The sequence below is a fragment of the Sorex araneus genome, chromosome 2 (assembly GCF_027595985.1).
Source record: "Sorex araneus isolate mSorAra2 chromosome 2, mSorAra2.pri, whole genome shotgun sequence".
NCBI classification, from domain to species: domain Eukaryota; kingdom Metazoa; phylum Chordata; class Mammalia; order Eulipotyphla; family Soricidae; genus Sorex; species Sorex araneus.
Window position 1 is genome coordinate 198,280,236 of NC_073303.1, and position 19,713 is coordinate 198,299,948.

The following is a 19,713-nucleotide window of genomic DNA, read 5'->3' on the forward strand; positions in this document are numbered from 1 at the left end:
TCCTAAGGACTCTGATTCTTGATGCTGTTCCAGAAAACACCCAAGTGACCAGCACAACCAGGCTCTCTTCGCCGCGAGCCTCCAGGTCAGGAGAAAGGCTCTCATTGGCCGTGCTCCCAGGCCACCCAAACGTGGGGAGAGAAGGGGGGCCACAAACTCCGCCCAAGTTCCAGGGGCATGGAGTTGGCTCCAAGGACTTCTGGTCAACCCAGGACAGCAGGCCAGGCGCTTCAAAGGGCGCAGGAGAGAACTGGAACCTCCCCCAGCTAGGCGCTGCCTCGGGGCGGCCCGTGCCTCCGGCCAACCGGGGTAGGAATTGGAAACTCAGGGTCTGGGTGAAAAGGAGCCGGTAGGCGCTAGTGGAGAAACAGGGGGCAGTGGAAGAATCCAGAAAGTATAAACTCAAGAGAAGGGCCGCAGCCACTGACACCCGGCGGCGGATTCCGTCTCCGTCCGTGTGCGCCGGGCCCCGAGGGGTTGCCGCCGCGCGCCCCGGGTCCCGCGCCTCTCGCTGGGCAGCCGGGAAGGCGGTGCGTCCAGGGACCCGGGTCCGCGGTCATGACCGAGGTGGCGGAGCAGAACGGGGGCGCCCCGGGGGCCCAGGGCCCGCCCGACGTGCTGGAGCCGCAGGTGGGGGGCGCGGAGCCGGAGGCGGAGCGGGAGGAGGCGAGCGCGGGCGCCCCGGAGACGCCGGGGGCCGAGGGGGCGGGCGCAGCCGCGACGGCAGCGGGGCAGGAGGAAGGAGGCGCCGCGCCGGACGGAGGGAGCGGGACCGGCCACCCAGGGAACCGGACACCGGGAGCCGACGGTGCCCAGGCCGAGGCCGAGGCGGGCGAGGGCGCCCCGGAGGAGGCGCAGGGCGGGGAGCGGGTGCAGGAGGAGGGCTTCGGAGAAGTTGCGGGGGAGCCCGGGGAGCCCGGGGAGCCGGAGAGCAGGTCCGAGGGACCGGGAGAGAGCGCGCCCGGGGTGGGCATGGACTCCGAGGGGTCCGCGGGGCCCGGCGAAGTCGCCGAGGGGCCGTACGAGGAGGGCGAGCCCGGGGACGCGGGCGATCTCCGTCCCCAGCCCCAAAGCCAGGCGACCGAGGAGGAGGAGGAGGCGGCGGCGGCAGAGCGCGCAGCGGGGGACGCGCCCGGGGAGCTTTCGGGGGCTGCGGACGGGGAGGGCGCGCCGGACGCGGGAGGGGAGGCGAGCGCAGACGTAGGACAGGAAAGGGGCCAGGGAGGGACCCCTGAGGAGACCCCAGAGGCAGAGGTACCCGAGGGGCCTGTCCAGGAAGAGGAGGAGGAGGAGGAGAAGAAGGAGGAGGAGGAGATGCCCCCCGAGGGTAGCCCCGACGGGGAGGACGCGGCTGCGGAGCCCCAGGCGCAGGTCAGCAACCACCTGGCGGAGGAGCGCCCCGGGGAGCCCGCGCCGGCCAACGGGCCCCGGGCAGACGACGACGGGGCGCAGGAGGAGGGCGCGCCCGGCCAGGAGCACGACATCACCCTCTTCGTGAAGGTAACGCGGCCCCGGCCACCTCCTAGCTCCCCCCACCCTGCGCCCCTCGGCCCGCGCGCGTCGCGGCGGTCGCCAGCAGCGCGGAGACCCGCGCGCGGCCCGGAGACGCATTTACTTTACAGGGCGAGTTTGCGTAGGATTTAAGGGGCGGGGAAGCTGCGACAGGAGGGCGTGCAGCACCCTTGGAGAATATTTTCTAAGTGAACCCCATGTCTTTCATATTCATAGCAGACAGAAAGTCAGGTTCCAGTTAGTGGAAAATCTCTCCAAAGCTCTCAAATGAAAAGGCACCCCACGGAATGGGAGGAAATATATGCACACATTACATCGGATAAAGGCTTAATGTCCTGAAACTCTTGTGGATTATTTTCGTGGGGGATGGGGGAGGCTCAGGGCTTACCCCTGGCTCTGTGCTGGGCGGTTACTCCTGGCTGGTACCCAGGGTAGAACCTGGGTCAGCACGGCCATCTACTGTGTTTCTGGTACCCGAACTGAAATTTCTTTTCTTGGGTGGGGATGGAGGGAAGGACACACCCGGCCGTGGGTCAGGCCTTACCCCTGGTGCCGAGGAATTACTCCTGGCGGTGTTCAGGGGACCATATGGGGTCCAGGGGATAGAACCCCTTTCTGCTGAGTGCTATTGCTCCAGCCCCACATGTCCTGAAAACCTTTAACAGGCCACTGTTCTGGAGGTTAATTCAAGAATTTGGCTTTTAAAGAAAATCACAAAGGCGTTTCTACCCCAAGGAAGTTCTTGTGCTTGAAGGAAAAGAGGCAGGGTGTGTGTGTGTGTGTGTGTGTGTGTGTGTGTGTGTGTGTGTGTGCGCGTGTGTGTACCCCCAGGTTCAGAACTGGACACAGATTTCAACTGGGTCAAGGTATTACTTCTTTTTGGTAGGCACTGGGGGAGTGTGATTTGGCGGGTCACGGAAAGTTTACTTTAAATAGTTTGTAATATTTAGGGACCATTGCAGCTTTTAGCAGGTTCGAGAGACCAGGGATGGGATTGGGGGGGGGGTGCGGGGTGGAGTTTTGAGTGAAAATAGATACTTCTACGAGTTATCTGAAATAAGGGGCAAGGTCTAGTGGCAGCTCGGTGGGGGAGGGGAGGCATTTTTAAAAAAATGTCCTTTTGAGTACTTTCAGCTGGGCAGGGAAGGGGAAGATAATCGGGTTAAGAATGTGCGTCTGTCGCCCCTTGATTGGTAAGCCTCCCTAACACTTCCAGCATGCTCTCCGAAACTTCTGCGCCGTAAGCCACTCCTTCTAAGCCCAAATCAGAAATCAGCCCCCAGCAGAGTGCACCTGAATGTCAAGAACCACCTTTGTGACCGGAGCATGGGAAAGGACACACATTTCCTGACCAGGGGAAAGGTTCCCCGCAGCTAGTCAAACCGGGGGCATTCTTTTTTTATTTTTTTGTATTATTTAAATTTATTTATTTTTTAATTAGTGAGTCACAGTGAGGGTACAGTTACAGATTCACATATTTTCGTGCTTGTTTTTCCCTCATGCAATGTTTGAGAGCCCATCCCTCCACCAGTGTCCATTCTCCACCACCAATGAACCCAGTATCCCTCCCACCCCCTCAATCCCATCCCCCCACCCCACCCCACCTCTGTGGCAGGGCATTCCAATTTGATATCTCTCTTTCCTTTTGGGTGTTGTGGTTTGCAGTAGGGGTATTGAGTGGTCATCCTGTTCAGTCTCTAGTCTACTTTCAGCGTGCATCTCCCTTCCTGTGCAGGATCTCCAATCACATATTACTTGGTGTTCCCTTCTCTATCTGGGAAACTGGGGTCATTCTTAGCTGATGGGACCACCCCACCAAAGGCAGGAGTCCTGGACCATGCCTTGGGGCGGGCAGCCTTGCAGAAGAGGCGGGAGGAACTCACCCAGTGGTGTGTGTGGGTGTGCAGGCCCCTAATCTGGTTTAAGACATTCCCCACAGCTCTGATCTCAGGCTACAGGACCCCAGAGCCAGTAGCGCAGCCTCTGCTCCAGTTTCAAAATATTGTGACTGTTTCTCAGCTGGTCCCCCTGCTGCCTGTCACCCACACTCTGGTTTATTCGCCATAGCCAGTGAGATTGGAAAAGAGGTGGAATCCTTTTGTCCTTCTTGGTTATTTAAAAAAAAATGGGGGGTGGGAAGCTGGAGTGATAGCACAGCCGGTAGGGCGTTTGTCTTGCACGCGGCTGACCCAGGTTCAATTCCAACATCCCATATGGTCCCCCGAGCTCTGGTAGGAATAATTCCTGAGTGCAGAGCTGGGAGCGACCCCCAAGCATCGCTGGGTATGACCCAAAAAGAAAAAAAAAGCAAAATATATATTTCTAAGGTTTTGTTTTGGTTTTTACGTTCATGGCAGAATTCCAGCTGAGTTCACGCTCCTTTGCCAGGCCAGAAGGTTTGTGTGTTGTCATTCATGTCGCCTCTGGCTGTTCCGAGCCTCCCGTTATTCACGATGCTGTCATGTCAGTTAATTCACTCTTGTTTGCCTTGAAATTCTGTGTGAGGACAGGAGCCATAGAACAGCAGGGAGGGCCTTTGCCTTGCATGTGGCTGAATTGGGTTCCATCCCCCGCATCCCTTAGGGTCCCCTGAGCATTGCCAGGAGTGATTTCTTTTTTCTTTTTTTTTTGCTTTTTGGGTCACACCCAGCGATGCTCAGGGGTTACTCCTGGCTTTGCACTCAGGAATTACTCCTGGCGGTGCTTGGGGGACCATATGGGATGCCGGGGATTGAACCCGGGTCAGCCGCATGCAAGGCAAACACCCTACCCACTGTGCTATCGTTCCGGGCCCGCCAGGAGTGATTTCTGAGTGCAGAGCTGCAGTCACCCCTGAGCATCGCTGGGTGTGACCCAAAATGCCAAAAAGCCATAAAAAAGAAAGAAAGAGAGAAAGAGAGAAAGAAAGGAAGAAAGAAAAAAGAAAGAAAGAAAGAAAGAAAGAAAGAAAGAAAGGAAGGAAGAAAGAAAAAAGAAAGAAAGAAAGAAAGAAAGGAAGGAAGAACAAAGAAAGAAAGAAAGAAAGAAAGAAAGAAAGAAAGAAAGAAAGAAAGAAAGAAAGAAAGAAAGAAAATCTGGGTGAGTTGTATTCTCTGCTTGAATTAAGTTCTACCTTCCACCCCCGACCTCTTCTCTGGCCCCCTGCCTGGTCATCTGTGACCTGTTCAAGACAGGCATCATGCCCTCTGGGCAGCGTTGGGTGTCCACCCCGCTGTGGAGACTCATTGACACACGGCCCCGCCCTCCTGCAGTTGGACTCTTCCCTGGGCCGTGTGAAGTCGTCATGCTGTCTTCCCCTGGGAGTCAGGGTCCAGACAGGATAAAGGACCCGTGACTGTCTGCATGCAGTAGTGGTATGGGGATCAAGAACATGGACTTGAGAACTCAAAATCTTTCTTGCTGGGCTACATTCTTGCTGTGTGATCTTTGGCAAGTCTGTGATTTTGTTGCTTCTGGGTACAATGGGGACAATAATAGGGCCCTGTGAAGTTATTGTGGGAATTTAAGAATTGATGATGGAAAACACTTAGAGTAACACCTGGCTTGATAAAAAGCACTGGATAAGTCTGAACTTAAAAAAAAAAAACAACTTTGGGGGGTCACACCCAGTGGTGCTCAGGATTTATTCCTGGCTCTGCTCAGGGGGGGTCATAGCTAATAGTGGTCAGGGACACATATGTGGTGCCGGGGATGAAACCAGGGTTGGCCTCATGCAAGGCACATGCCTTACTCCGTGTATTATCTCTCCAGACCATAACCGAGAGCTCTGATGGGTACATCTGCTCAGCAGCCATAAACATAAATTGATTTTGCACAGAATCAATCCAATCCCCACCCATCCCTGCTTTGCCTTTTTTTTTTTCCCCTGCAAATCCTAATTAGCTCCATTCGCTGGGGAAGAATGCTAGAAAAAGTAAAGTAAGCCGTCTCCGATTCTGCTTGGGAGTAGAATGTATCGGTAGAAGTGATAGGCCTGTGATGAATTCTATCCAGAATGTTCTGCTCTGATGACTAATTTGAGGTTGCTATTGCTCTCCCCTGCCTTTTTTTTCCTCAAGGGGAAAAAAACCAGATTTACAGATGGATTAATTTTCAGCAACGACTGAAACTTTGACACACCTAAGGGTCTCTGAAGACGCATTTCATACGTTTGTTGGCACAGGTCACTTTTCCTACATCCTGCTTCACCTTCCTCTCTCCTTTCTTTCTTAGTTTGGGGCCACACCGGGTGGTGTTTGTTGGGTTCTGGGGACTAAAACTGGGTCAGCCATGTGCCAGGCAAGCGCCTTCCCCACTGTAATCTCTCCAGCCCCTCTACCTTCTCTCTAGAAGAGACTCTAAAAAGAGAAATCAAGCAAAAGCAGTGCAGCCTAGTTTATCTTTCGAGTTATAATACGTGATTTTAAACCAGAGTAGATTTATTTGCCAGATTTTCCTTTTCGAGCTTCCTTCTTTCAACTCTCCTGTATTTGGATTTTGTATCCGAGCGTTCTTGTCGTGGGGTTTCTAGGCCACTGCCTGAATGTAGGATCCACAGAGCTGGCCCGTAGGGAGAGCACTAGAATATCCTTCCACAACCTCCCCTCTGCCCCCCACACACATACACACACACACTCCGCCGCCTTCATTTGAGAATGTAGTAAATGCGTTAAAATTTTGGCTTCCTATATTCTTTTTCTTTGTTTCGTTTTGTTTTGGGGACACACTCAACTGTGCTCAGGAATTACTCCTGGTGGGGCTCTGGGGACCATGTGCTATGCCAGGAGCAAATCTGGTCAGCCATGTGCAAGATAGGCACCTAACCACTGTGCCATCTCTCTGGCCCCTCCTATATCTTGTTTGTGAACTTTTCACTTTTACATATTTTCCCTACTTAAAAAAGTAAGATGGTTACATATCTATCAGAAACTATTTACTTAAAAACCAGTAACATATCCTAATAAAGTCTGCTTCTGTTTGTAGTTATTTCACATTTTCTGTTGCCCAGCTTTATGAGAATTGTCATTTATTGATTTGCCCTTTTGTTTGGTACACAGACAGGAAGATATTCTGGGATGCGAAAGAGTCAGAAGCCTATAGAACTGGCCAAGAAATGCTTCCTTGAATTATTGTGTGGTATATTCACTGCTGACCCTGATAAATTTGAGATTTGCTTTCCCCAAGAAATGTTAATTATTTATCACTAAAGTATAGGGCAACCCTGCAATATATTTAGTTATAAGATTCTTCTGTACCCCTAACAAAGGGTAGCAACACGATCACACGATCAGATGACAAACAAAATATTAACTTCCATGAGTGAAGGAAGAACCACAGCCCTGGGAAAGCTCAGTCACCGAGAAAGGAAATTTCTCTGATGGGTTTGGTGCTTTGAACCACCTTGTCAACTCCGAGGCCGGGTTCAGGGGGATGACCGTTTAAGAGATGAATTTCCCAGGGAATTTCACAAGACCCCAAACCCTTCAAGATGAGAGAATCAGCCTGGGCTAAGCTCTTAAGAATTTCTGAAATGGCATTTTGGACACCAAACCTCTTAGTGTTTACCAACAACTGCCCCTGAACTGGAAAAAAAATGTGCATTTTCCATCCCATTTGGATTCTCTCGAGCAGTGAGACTGATGATGGAACAAATAAAATCTCGAGGAAGGCAGGGTTCCGTGGTCTCATCATCTAGAATTGTTCCTTCAGATACATGCATACACACATGCTTACACATCTGTGTGTACGTGCTTGTGTACACACACACACACACACACACACACACTTAGTTTGAATTTGGGCCACACCTGGTGGTGTTCAGGGCTTACTCCTGGCTCTGCCCTCAGACATTACTCCTGGAAGGCTCAGGGAACCAACTGGAATGCCTGGGATCGAACTTGGGTTGGCTGCTTGCAAGGCAAGTGCCCTCCCCGCTGTGCTATCGCCCCAGCCACACAGCCATCTTAAGCATTGTGACACCACATGGTGGAACGTATCCCAACTATTGGCTCCTGGTAGCCAGCTGGGCTGTGACTCTAAGTCTAGGTACATGAGGACCCCCTCCCCCAACAAGGCTGCCTGAATGGAGCAGAGGGAGGAAGGCTGAGTAGGGGCCACAGGAGTATCTGACTGAGGACTCCCTGCAAGTGTGGCCGCTATAGAGTTCGTGTGGTATTTGGTGAGATGCAGAGAACAGGACTCACTGTTAATTCCCGGTTGAAAATTCTTCCAGATTTTTCTAAAATTGGCTTAGCTCTGCTCATTCTCTGAGTTCCTACGAAGAAAAGCATTTCTCTCATTGTTGGGGAGGTGGATGTTTAAACCTCCTGAACCCCCCTTCTTTCTCATCACTGATCCCCCCCCCCACACCCCAAACCCTCCTACTCTTTTGCCGGCAGAGAGTCGACGCAGAGACAGGCTCTGCTTGACACTGCTGGGGAAGGTAGTTCTGCCTCCCGTGGGAAGACAATGCCTAGTTCTTCAGGAAATGTTTGCTAGGGGACCCTTGACGAAAAAGTTTTCCATAGCCTTGCTTAAACCTGCTTCCAGGGGCTGGGAGATAGTGGGGGAGGTGGGGCACTTGCTTTGCACGCAGCCGACTCTAGTTCCGTTCCTGGCACTGCATGGCTGGATGCAGCCCAGGGTGGTATAAGTGACCTCAGATGCTACAGGGTCCTTGTAGCACTGAATCCTAGGACCCTCACACTGACCTATGTGCCTGTTGGTGGGGAATTGCCAAGAAGGGGCTTCTGGATCTTCTGAGCACCCTTGGGCCCCCCCACCCCACCAAATAGACCTACTTTCTTTCACACGCAGGGGCTAGAGGCATTGATCTTGGCCCAAGTGCTATTTAGCAGAGAGATGAGGGCAACTGCTGTTGACTAAAGAATCAGCCATGTCTGTCATAGTTAGTAGACTAAATTCTGTGTGTAATCCAGAACTCTGATCCTTGTTTCTGGGTGCAAATGGATCTTATATGTAGGTGGTTAGAAGTGTTCTTGATTTCGGGGCCGGAGCGATAGCACAGCGGGTAGGGCGTTTGCCTTGTACGCGGCCGACCCGGGTTCGATCCCCGGCATCCCATATGGTCCCCCAAGCACTGCCAGGAGTAATTCCTGAGTGCAAAGCCAGGAGTAACCCCTGAGCATCGCTGGGTGTGACCCAAAAAGCAAAAAAAAAAAAAAAAGAAGTGTTCTTGATTTAAGTATAGTTGAACTAAAAGAGATTCAACATATTTATGCACAGTTTGGTGATTCACATATTTTATAGGATTTTGTGAAATACATTGCTTGTTTGAAAAAAAATGTTATGATAACAGGGCCCAGAGCTATAGTACTATAAGTAGGGTGTTTGCCTTGCATGTGGCCAACCTGTGTTTGATCCCTGATACCCCACAGGGTCCCCTGAGTCTGCCAATATTGATCTGTGAGCAGTGAGCCAGGATTAAACCCAGAGCACAGATGAGTGTAACCCAAAAACAAACAAAAAATTAGGATAATAAACTGTTTCCTAAGTATAAAAAGATACAATACAATGCAGAGTAAATATTCTCCCCTTGCTCACCCCAGGTTCTCATTCTTCTTCCTGGAGAGAATCCCAAATAAATATCTAGATATTTTTCACTGTATCAGTAATCTATCTCTGTGCAGCAAGTGGTCCTAGCACCTTAAAACAGCAGGCCACGCAGATTGTCCAGACTATAAAGCCTGTAAGTATTACAGCTGGGTATTCCATATTCAGAAATGACATTTGTGTTTATTCCTGATCATTTCTGGATGTTTTGATTGTATGCAAAACAGGAGCATGTTGTTTTCCGTATGAGATATTTGAGGGTTTTTTTTGTCTTGGAGGTTTATGGACTATTTTTTTTTTTTTTTTTTTTGCTTTTTGGATCACACCTCTGCGATGCACAGGGGTTACTCCTGGCTCTCTGCACTCAGGAATCACCCCTGGCGGTGCTCAGGGGACCATATGGGATGCTGGGAATCAAACCTGGGTTGGCCGAGTGCAAGGCAAATGCCCTACCTGCTGTGCTGTTGCTCCAGCCCCTGGACTATTTTTTTTTTAACGATAAGTGAAGCCTAAGACATTGTCAATCTTTTGTTGTTTTTATTTTTATTTATTTATTTATTTATTTATTTTTGCTTTTTTTGGGGTCACACCCAGCGATGCTCAGGGGTTACTCCTGGCTTTGCACTCAGGAATTACTCTTGGCGGTGCTTGGGGGACCATATGGGATGCCGGGGATCGAACCCGGGTTGGCTGCATGCAAGGCAAATGCCCTACCCGCTGTGCTATCGCTCTGGCTCCATCTTTTGTTGTTTTTAGGTATAATTATGACAAATTTTATTTTCCTTTCAGTGTACACAAAACTGTCATCATTTATGTTATTTATTTTTGGGTTTTGGGTCACACCCAGTGATGCTCAGGGTTATTTCTGGCTCTGCACTTAGAAATTACTCCTGGCCATGCTCTGGGGACCGTATAGGATGATGGGGCTTGAGTCCAGGTTGGCCAGGTGCAAGGCAAACGCCCACGTGCTGTGCTATCACTCCAGCCCTCATTCATGTTATTGAAATCATGTCCTGTACTTCTGTTTAGATGGATGTTTGCGCGAGTACTTGCAAGTGCCTTACATCATGGATTAGGACCAATTGACTTATTTCATGGGGTTGTGTAAAACATGCAAATTGATATTGCTTGGGTATCTAACTCTTGTAAACTTACAACAGACTCTTTTATTTTGGGGCCACACCCAGTGATGTTCAGGGCTCATTCCTGGTTTTGTGCTTAAGGTCACTCTTGGTGGGGCTTGCAGGATATATGCTGGCTGATACTGAATCTGGGTGGGCTCTCTTCGAGGCGAGCACTCTACCTGCTGCACTGTCTCTTCAACCCTACGTATCGTTTCCGAGTGGAGCAAATAGCCTTTAAATTAAGGTCAGAATCTCACTGGCGTGGGTTTTGGGTTTTTTTCCCAAGTATCCAATAATGATGCTTCTCCTACGTGCAAGGAATGAGGAGTAAATGCTGACTGATATAGCCCACATGTGACAGCATCTGACTGTTTAAAAATTTTCATTTTTTAAATTGAGTCACTTTGAGATGCATAGTTACACAGCTGTTCATGATCAGGTCTCAGTCATACAATGATCCAGCACCCATCTCTCCACAGTGTCCATTCCATTTCCTATTTCCTGCCAACAGTGACCCCAGTTTCCCTCCCGCCATCTCCCCCCGCCCCCGACCCCCCGCCACAGCCTGGCTCTATGGCTCTATGGTGGGCAATTTCCTTTCTCTCTCTGTCTCTCTGTCTCTGTCTCTGTTTCTCTCTCTCTGTCTCTCTGTCTCTGTCTCTGTCTCTGTCTCTCTCTCTCTTCTCCCTCCTTCTGGGCACTATGTACACAGATACTGAGAGGTTATCGTGTGTGTTCCTGTGCCTACTTTTAGCATGGAATTCCTATCCAGGGTGATCATTTCCAACTACCCTTGTCATAATGGTTCCTTCTCTATCCCGATGTCATAATGGTTCCTTCTCTATCCCGACCGCCTTCTCCCCGCGCCCTTGAGGCAGGCTTCCTATCCTAGCCTGTTCCTCCTTGCTCTTGTTCCTACTGTGCTTGGATATTAGCCTCATATTATTATGTTTTTAATATCCCACAAATGAGTGCCGTCATTCTAGGTAGGCCTTCTCCTCCTGACTCATTTCACTCAGCATGATACTCTCCATGTCCATCCATAGTGTGCGACTTTTAACTTAAATAATACAAAAAAATGAAAACCCCCAGCAAGCCACAGATGCAGTTCGCCTGGGTAGGGAAGTGTTCTCCCAGCAGCCTGACTCCGCAGTGACGGTCTGAGAGGTGGACCAGGTTGTGGTCTTTTCTGAAGGTGGGTTGGGGCAGGCGGACTCACTTCGGAGGGGGCACCCACGTGTCTGTTGCAAGAGAACCCATTCCTCACTGCCCCCGGAGGGCTGCTTTTGTACCTCGTCTAGGGAGGATGTGCTACTTGGATTTGCCTGGAGCAGAGCTCCCAGAGAGAAGACCCTCAGAGGCTTTTGATAACTGAGTCTCAGAGGCCGCATGCTGTCACTCTGACGCACTCAACCCAGCCCTCAGGGAGAGCACCTTTCACTCCCGCCTTTGAAAAGCATTGTCAACGCATCTGTGACATATATATATATATATATATATATATATTTATATATATATGTGTGTGTGTGTGTGTGTGTGTGTGTGTGTGTGTGTGTGTGTGTGTGGCCTTGCACGCGACCAACCCAGGTTCAATTCCTCTGCCCCTCTTGGAGAGCCCGGCAAGCTACTGAGAGTATCCTGCCCGCACAGCAGAGCCTGGCAAGCTACCCGTGGTGTATCCGATATGCCAAAAACAGTAACAACAAGTCTCACAATGGGGATGTTACCAGTGCCTGCTCAAGCAAATCAATGAGCAGCGGGACAACAGTGCTACAGTGAGATATATATATATATATATATATATATATATATATATATATATATATATATATAATATGCTACACTAATTTTTCCCTTCTGTCATATCTATATATTTTTTAAGGGAATTGTTTGATATTTATACTGGAATCATTTACCTCTTTCTTTCTTTCTTTCTTTCTTTCTTTCTTTCTTTCTTTCTTTCTTTCTTTCTTTCTTTCTTTCTTTCTTCCTTCCTTCCTTTCTTTTTCTTTCTTTCTTTCTTTCCTTTCTTTTCTTTCTTTCTTTCTTTCTTTCTTTCTTTCTTTCTTTCTTTCTTTCTTTCTTTCTTTCTTTCTTTCTTTCTTTCTTTCTTTCTTTCTTTCTTTCTACTACCAAGATTTTTCATATCGAATCACTGTGAGATAGACCCTTACAAAGCTGTTCATGATTAAGTTTCAGTCCTACAGTGTTCCAACACCCATCCCTCCACCAGTTTTCATTTCGCAGCACCAGTGTCCCCAGGTTCCCTCCCATCACCCCCCACTCCGCCCGCAGGTTGCCTCTGTGACAGGCACTTTTATTTCTCTCTCTCTCTCCCTCTCTTCCTCTCTCTGTGTCTCCCTCTTTCTCCTCTCTCCTCTCCCTCTCTCCCTCTCTCTGTCTCCCTCTCTCTGGCTCTGTCTCTCTCTCCATCTCTGTCTCTGGCTCTGTCTCTCTCTCCATCTCTGTCTCTGTCTCTCTCTCCTCTCTATCTCCCCTCCCTCCCTCCCTTTTTGGGCATACTGGCTTGCAGTACAGATGCTGAAAGCTTATCAGGTATATCCCTCTATCAACTTTCAACACTCAATTCTTGTCCAGAGTGATCATTTCTAATTATTATTGTCATATTATTCCCTTCTCTGTCCTCACTGTTCCCTGGCCACCCCCCCCGCCCGCCCCCCCCTGCCCCCGACGCTTGTGGCGAGCTGGTGTGGACCCTTTCACAGAGCCTGACATGGGAGCTAGTGCCAGGCGGAGGAGGGACAATCTGCAGCCAGAAGTCCCGCCGCGTGTGGGGCGGGGCTGGAGTCCCCCGAGCGCTGCTCCCGCTCCCAGTGCTGCGAGAACCCGAGCGGGCTGTGCCCAGGCAGCCCTTGGGGCACGGCCCCTCCGTATCTGATGGGTTTCTGCCTCTGCTTTTTCCTAAGCATCAAATTCTCTGTCTCCAGAGTTAAGTGCCACAAAGGTCCCATTCAGTACAACCCAACACTTTACCCAGTCTGGCCACTCACGGGCGCGGGTTGAGGGTGCCTGGTCTGGCGGTCGGACAAAAGGACCAAAGCGAGGAGAAAGAGAGATTGGGTCTTTCAGGGTCTTTTGAAGTCGCCGTCTCTGAGGCCCAGATTCCCAACCGAGCCAAAGGAAGGATGGAATTTCTCTTCACTTGGGGAGAAAGTCTGGTGCCCCATGGATTCCCAAACCTGACTCTGGAAGCCAGCTGTGCCATGCTGTGTTGGGCAGGGAGGGGCCCCTGCTCCTCGTGTGGCCCCCATCCAAGTCCTTGCCGCTGTCCTCCTCCATACTGATGTCACCCAAAGGGGCACTCTGGGAAGATGCCAGAAGGACGTGGTTAGGTTCTTCCTGCACCGCAGCAGTGTCTAAGGTCGGGAAAACACGGGTACTGGCTCTGCAGCAGGGGGACCAGGCTCTCTCCTCCCCTCTCTCGGGCAGAGTCTTGCTGGCCAGAATCGCACAGGTTCACGGAAGAGGACCCAGTTCTCTCCCTTCTCCAGGACAGCTCTGATGGGCGCACTGGAACTAGATCCTCTGGATCTGGTGCCATAGTGGCTTCCCCCTCTTAGATGGCTGTTTCTGAGCTAATAAAGGATGTTTCTCAGGTGAGAGGGATGGAGGGATGCAGTCACAGCGCAAGGTCTTCTTTGCCTGTTCACATTGTCACTGTCACTCTCATCCTGTTGCTCATCAATTTGCTCGAGACGGGCAATGTCTCCATTGTGAGACTTGTTGTGACTGTTTTTGGCATATCGAATACGCCACAGGTAGCTTGCCAGGCTCTGCCGTGCGGGCGGGATACTCTCGGTAGCTTGCTGGGCTCTCCGAGAGGGGCGGAGGAATCGAACCCGGGTTGGCTGTGTGCAAGGCAAATGCCCTACCCGCTGTGCTATTGCTCCAGCCCACCTGCTCACAATAATCATGTTAATTAGGTGCTTTGAGTTCAGCTATAGTAAGGATGGTAGATTGTCGCTCATACCATGCTTGAACACACACACACACACACACACACACACACACACACACACACACACACACACACACACACACACCCTAAAACCCAATAACTCCATTGTGTTTAGGCATTGCTAAAACCAGTTCAAGTGAATAAAGAATTAAATCTTATCAGCATGTTTTTTCCAACACTTTGACTCACCTTATCTCACCCTGCTGAAGACGGTCTCTCTTTAGGAATGGGCTCTAGATCTCTCCCTCTGAACTTGGCCGGGCCTTTGTGTCTGTTGGGCCCCAGAGGAGCAGGCAGAGTGGTCCATGTGGCTTTTACCCCATAGGCTACGCATGTCTGCCCTGTCCACTGACCCTCTTGAGACCATCCTCTGGAGGTAAGCCCGTGTGACCGTGGCCGTGGGTCCCAGCCTCCTGCTTATTCTGCCAGGATACTAAACAAGGTGTGCTGCAGTCTTGGACCCTGTCAATATATCCATGCATCAGTTGAATACCCTTGGGTGTCCTCTGTCAAAACTCCATGAAGCAGAAGACCCCACAGTTCATGCTTTCTCCAGATCTCAGCCTCATACAATCAGGAGCTTGGGCAAAAATAAACACATTCAACTGCTAACCTGTGGGGGAGATTGGTTGCTTGACAAGAGGCAAGTGGGATGTGTGGGTTCCCCTTCTCAGCTGGGAAATCTGTTGGGTGAGAAGGTAGAAGGGTTTGAAGAAGTTCCAAGGGCTGGGGTGGGCCGGGGGCCTCCTTCTAGCTAGTTCCCCTGCTTGGTTCCTACCGTTTTCCCTTTTCTAGTCCATAATGGGGTTGGGACACTCTCAGACACTCAAGAATGCAAACGACCAGGGTGTATAAAAACAGGCTGCATTCTTCAGGAGGCTTTCTGGAACAAGATGTTCCTTTGTTGTAATAATTCCTCGTGAGCATTTTACAAGGAAATAAGCTTTTCATCTCCACGTAAAAGCTTCTGTTGGTATCAGGCCATATTATTAAATAAGGATTAAAAATTACCCTGGAGTTTTTTTCAGCCCTAACTCCTATCTGAGGGTCAGCCGCAAGTTCCATTCTCAGGACTGGATTCTCCCCGCGGTGACAGGGGCTGCCAGCGGCATCACGAAGCTTTTGGCCAGCCTGGGACGCTGGGGGCAATCTGGCTCAGCGATTAAACGATGTGGGTCAAGGGTGGACTTCAAGGGTGGCCCTGCCACCTGACCTGTCTCATAACGGGTGGATTGTTAAGGTTGTTGGAAGGAATAGACTTACCCAGGAACAGATTTGGGATGAATAGGCTTTGTTTAAAACAAACAAACAAACAAACAAACTGCAGATATATGTTTCAAAATTGCAAGATGTGTCTCAGGATTGAGGGGTCCCAGTGAGTGTGACCACTCTGACGTTTGTCTCGAGAGAGAGGTCCGTGCCTCAGCACCTGCGCTGAGGCATGTCACAAGCATGTCGGACACACGCAGTGCAGACAACTCTGCACCCCACTGCACGTGGCACGGGTTGGCATGACTGGTTGGGTGCGTGAGCTGAGACCGTCTAGGAAGGGACCCATCCATCCTTTAGTTATTGAATACGCGTGGGTTTATTTTCTGAAACAGACTCCGCTGCAGTCAGAACGTCCGTTTCCTTTCTACGTTCTGGGAGGGGGGACGTGCCCTATATGTGTCCTACTTGTGGCCTTATTTGCCTCCGAACCATCCATCGAGGCCATCCGCTGGGCACGAGAATGAGGGCCATCGCCGTCGTCTCTGCCTTCCTTCTCCCTAAGTGCCTTGAAGAGCGGCTCTGGTGGGAGTCTTTGAGTCTGACCCTGGGTTTGCTGGGTCAGACTCTTGCTGGGTCAGACTCTGGCCCTCCCCGCTAGGGGGCATCAGAGGGCTGATTAAAGATGGGATGACCAACAGCCAACGTGAGGCTTTCCTGCCTCCTCAGTGTTCCTTCTGTCTTGCAGAGAAAAGGGGGGAAGAGATCAGGAAAGTGTCCAGAGAGTCTGTACCACGTGACTGGAATCACTGGCCTCCCGTCTGCAGGCAGCCGTCTGCCGCCCTCCCTAGTGATGTCGGTGGGCCCTGGCAGTCACCAAGCACTAAGTCAGCAATAGCGGCAGGACACAGCTGGCCTTCCGCACACTCTGCTTCCCCACCCCTGCCCACCTGGTTCCGTCCTGCTCCACACCAGGACATGATCACCAGAGGATGCTGACAAGGTTGGCTCAGGGTGTAGGGGAGAAGGTGATGCAGGAGCCGGGGCAGGGGGGAAGCAGGGGACAGGCGGTGGGGGGAGGCAGCGGGAAGAAAGATGACAGGGCCGAACCCAGTGGCCCTTCTCAGGATGTTAATGCGGTAAGACTGGTTGGTCGCCTTGTCTCCATGGGAGACGCAGAGAGGAATTCCAGAATTTGAGCAGGGGTATCAAGTTCTGATGGCCTCCGTGTCAGAATCTCCTCAAAGAAAGAAGCTTTTCTGCATTCTTTGCCTCTTAAAGGGATGGTAAAGTTAGCTAACAACCTAGTCCCTGGGGACTGTGACTCTGTCACCTTCTATTAGTCTTTCCCGGTCTCTGAGAGGTGACAGACAAGACTTCTACACCCTTCAGTACGCTTTCACTGGGCGTTTGTAGAAGAGCTGTTCCGTTAGCATTTAGCAACCTGGGAAAGCCCGTGCAGATCAATCCAACTTTATCTTTTCTCCCCAAGGGAGGATGCAGGCTTCTTCTCTCTCCCCACCCCCCCGTTTGTTTGTTTTTTTTAAATTTTTTTTTGTCTTTGGGCCACACCCTGTGATGCTCAAGGTTTGTTCCTGGCCCACCCCTGGCAAGCATCCGGAGACTATACCAGGTGCTGGGGATCAAATCCAGGTGGGCTGTGTGACAGACAAGCATTTTACCCACCCTACTGTCTCTCCAGAGACCCCCATTTCCCACCCACCCCCCATTTCTGGTTCTGTCTTTTAGTAACAAGTAAACTAGAATTTTACTTCCAGTCCCCCCAAAGACACGAGAAGAAGTTACTGGCTTTGATCCCTAAAAGGATCTTCCCTTCCAATAAGTTGGGATCATTTTTATAAAGTCGCCCTCGGTGTGATGTGGGGTGGGAATGGGCACAGACGGATCCCTGCTCCCCCCGGCCCCAGAAGTGCGCTCAGCTCACCCATTCTTCCCCGTGCCAGGAGGCTTTGCTCGTCTCCACCTTATTTCTCCGGTGGGTTTTGGTTCCTGCTAGGGACCCGGGGACCCAGGGGGCCCGGGGAAAGGCCTGTTTCTCTGCACTAAATGGATGTTTCTGGGTCTGGAACAAAAGGAGAGATCCCCCCCAGCAGGCTCTGGGCATCCACATGGTGTGTTATTTTATTATTTATTTTTGAGGGGAATTTGGGGGTCACACCTGACGATGCTCAGGGCTGATGCCTGGCTCAACTCCTCTCCTTCCCCCTCTGCTTCTCACCCTTCCCTCCCTTCCTCTCCTCCCCCTCCTCCCCCTGCTCCCCTCTCCTCTCCCCTTCACCCCTCTCCTTGTTTATCTTTTTCCCTCTTCCCTCCCCTCCCCTCTCTCTCCCTTCTCATTCTCAGCCATCTCCTCTCCCCTCACCTCCACACCCTTTCCCCCCTCCCCATGAGAACATGGTCGCACACCCTGGGTCTCCCTGAGGCAGACGCGGGATCAGGACGGCATTCCCATCGGGAACCGGGTCCCTTGCTCTTGGGCTTCCCCTTGGACCTGAGCATTTTCCTTCCCATGTTTCTCAGAGTGCTCACAGGAACACAAATTCTCTTGGCCAGAGTCTTGTCCTTTCTCTCTTCGTCAGTAACCAGTGCCGCAGCTTGACTGTTCTGGCTCTGTCAGGGGAGTGTGTGGGACCTTCCCTCAGCACATGGTGGTTCCCTTACAGCCTACAAATCACCTTTCCTGTAGGTCTGCGTGGATGTGGCCAAAGAAACAACCCTTTCCCTTTATGCGGGTCATTTTGACAGTTTTCTGGAAGGTGACTCTTCTGGCCCGAAGTTGATTTCCTTCCTTCCCTTCCCTTCCCTCCTGTTCCCATCCGTTCTGTTCTGTTCCGTTCAGTTCCGTTCTGTTCCCTCCCTTCCCCCTTCCCTTCCTTTTCCCTCCCCTCCTGGTGGTGCTCAGGGCCTACTCCTGGCTCTGTGCTCAGGGATCACTGCTGATGGGGCTCGGTGGACAATACAGAGTGCCTGGGTTTGAACCCTGGTTTGTGCACGCAAGGCAAGTGCCTTTCCCACGGTAACGCTTCTCTGTCCACTACGTCCAGATTTCCAGGCCTTGTTTTCTCTCGGCCCCTGGTGCTGAAATCTGGCAATCGTCTCGGGAGTGGGACTGGCACAGACTGGACTCGGGATAACACGGGAGCCGCGCCAGGCCCTGCCGCGTCCTCCTGCTCATCTCCTTGAGACTGACGTGGGAAGTCACTGCTGACCCTGGGAGCACTGGTCCCTGAGCGAGGGGGAACCACTCAGAGTGTGGGGACGCCTGGGCACTGGGGCCTCGGGGGTGATCTGTCCCAGGACAGGGCAGAGAGAGGACATTCTGTGGCCACTCTCAGGCTCCGTGTTCCTGGGGTCTTGAGATAGAAAGTTGCCCCCCCCCCCGCACCACCCCCGCCCAGCGACTTCTTTTCTTTCCCCGGGGGAGAAGAGGGTGGAAGGGGCTTCACAGTGTTTGCCACAGGAAGTGTGTGGCCCGGGAAAGACTTCCTTCCCGCAAAGCAGGGGGTTGGCCATGTCCCCCGCTGCAGACGTGACCCCAACATGATCGTGTTTGAAGAAGAGCGTCTGATCCTCTTTGGCCTTGAGCCGGCTCCACTGAACAAGCCAGCCCCTGGAAGACGGTGGTCATGGTAACGCTTCCAGATCCTTCTGGTAGCCACGTGGCCTCCTCCTGAAGCCTGGCCTCAGCGGGTGGCGGGGGGGGGGGGGGCAGGGACTGGTCTCTGCTCACCAAGCTCTTTCTAGTTCAGCCAACACCTTCCCCGCTGGAGAAACCCCTGAACCGTCAGGATCCAGAGACAGCAAAGGCATCCTGACATCTGGCCGTGCCGGGCGCAGACGTTACCCTCGGCAGCACAGTCTGAGCCAAGTTTTGTGGTTTTTCTGAACATCACACTTAAAAAAAAAAAAGTCTGATTTTTGTCTGATTTTTTTCCTGCCCTGAAACCTGAGCCAACTTTTCCGACTTGATGTCTCTGGTGATTTTATGTTCCAGACTGTTCCTATTGTCTCCTTCTTACCAGTGCAAAATGACAGGCTAGTTTGAGGAGAAAGCAAGGTAAACCCCATGTTTCAGTTTAGGTCAGAAATTAATTTTTTAAAACTAATTTTTTCCAGTTGGATCTCACTCCAATTCTTGTGTATAGAGAAAGGGGGAGAGTCAGGACAGTTAGCAAGTTGAGGTTACTTACGTTTCTTTCTTTCTCTCCTCTCCTTCTCTCTCTCTCTCTCTTTCTCTCTTTCTTTCTTTCTTTCTTTCTTTCTTTCTTTCTTTCTTTCTTTCTTTCTTTCTTTCTTTCTTTCTTTCTTTCTCTCCTC

At 51.2% G+C, this 19,713-nt stretch overlaps 1 protein-coding gene across 2 annotated transcripts in view; it reads left to right on the forward strand.

The window, feature by feature from the left end:
• Nucleotides 1-252: 252 nt before the first annotated feature.
• CLIC6 (chloride intracellular channel 6) overlaps nt 253-19,713 on the forward strand; it is a 57,774-nt gene continuing 38,313 nt past the window's right edge. Inside the window, exon 1 of one of the 2 annotated variants that reach the window (XM_055126161.1) lies at nt 253-309. Coding sequence is in view for 1 of the 2 variants with exons in the window: in XM_055126160.1 (XP_054982135.1) it covers nt 1,315-1,500 (186 nt within the window). In the remaining variant the exon portion in view is untranslated. Of the gene's footprint in view, nt 310-1,199; nt 1,501-19,713 lie in introns of those variants that run through there. The other variant, XM_055126160.1, reaches the window with a different exon arrangement.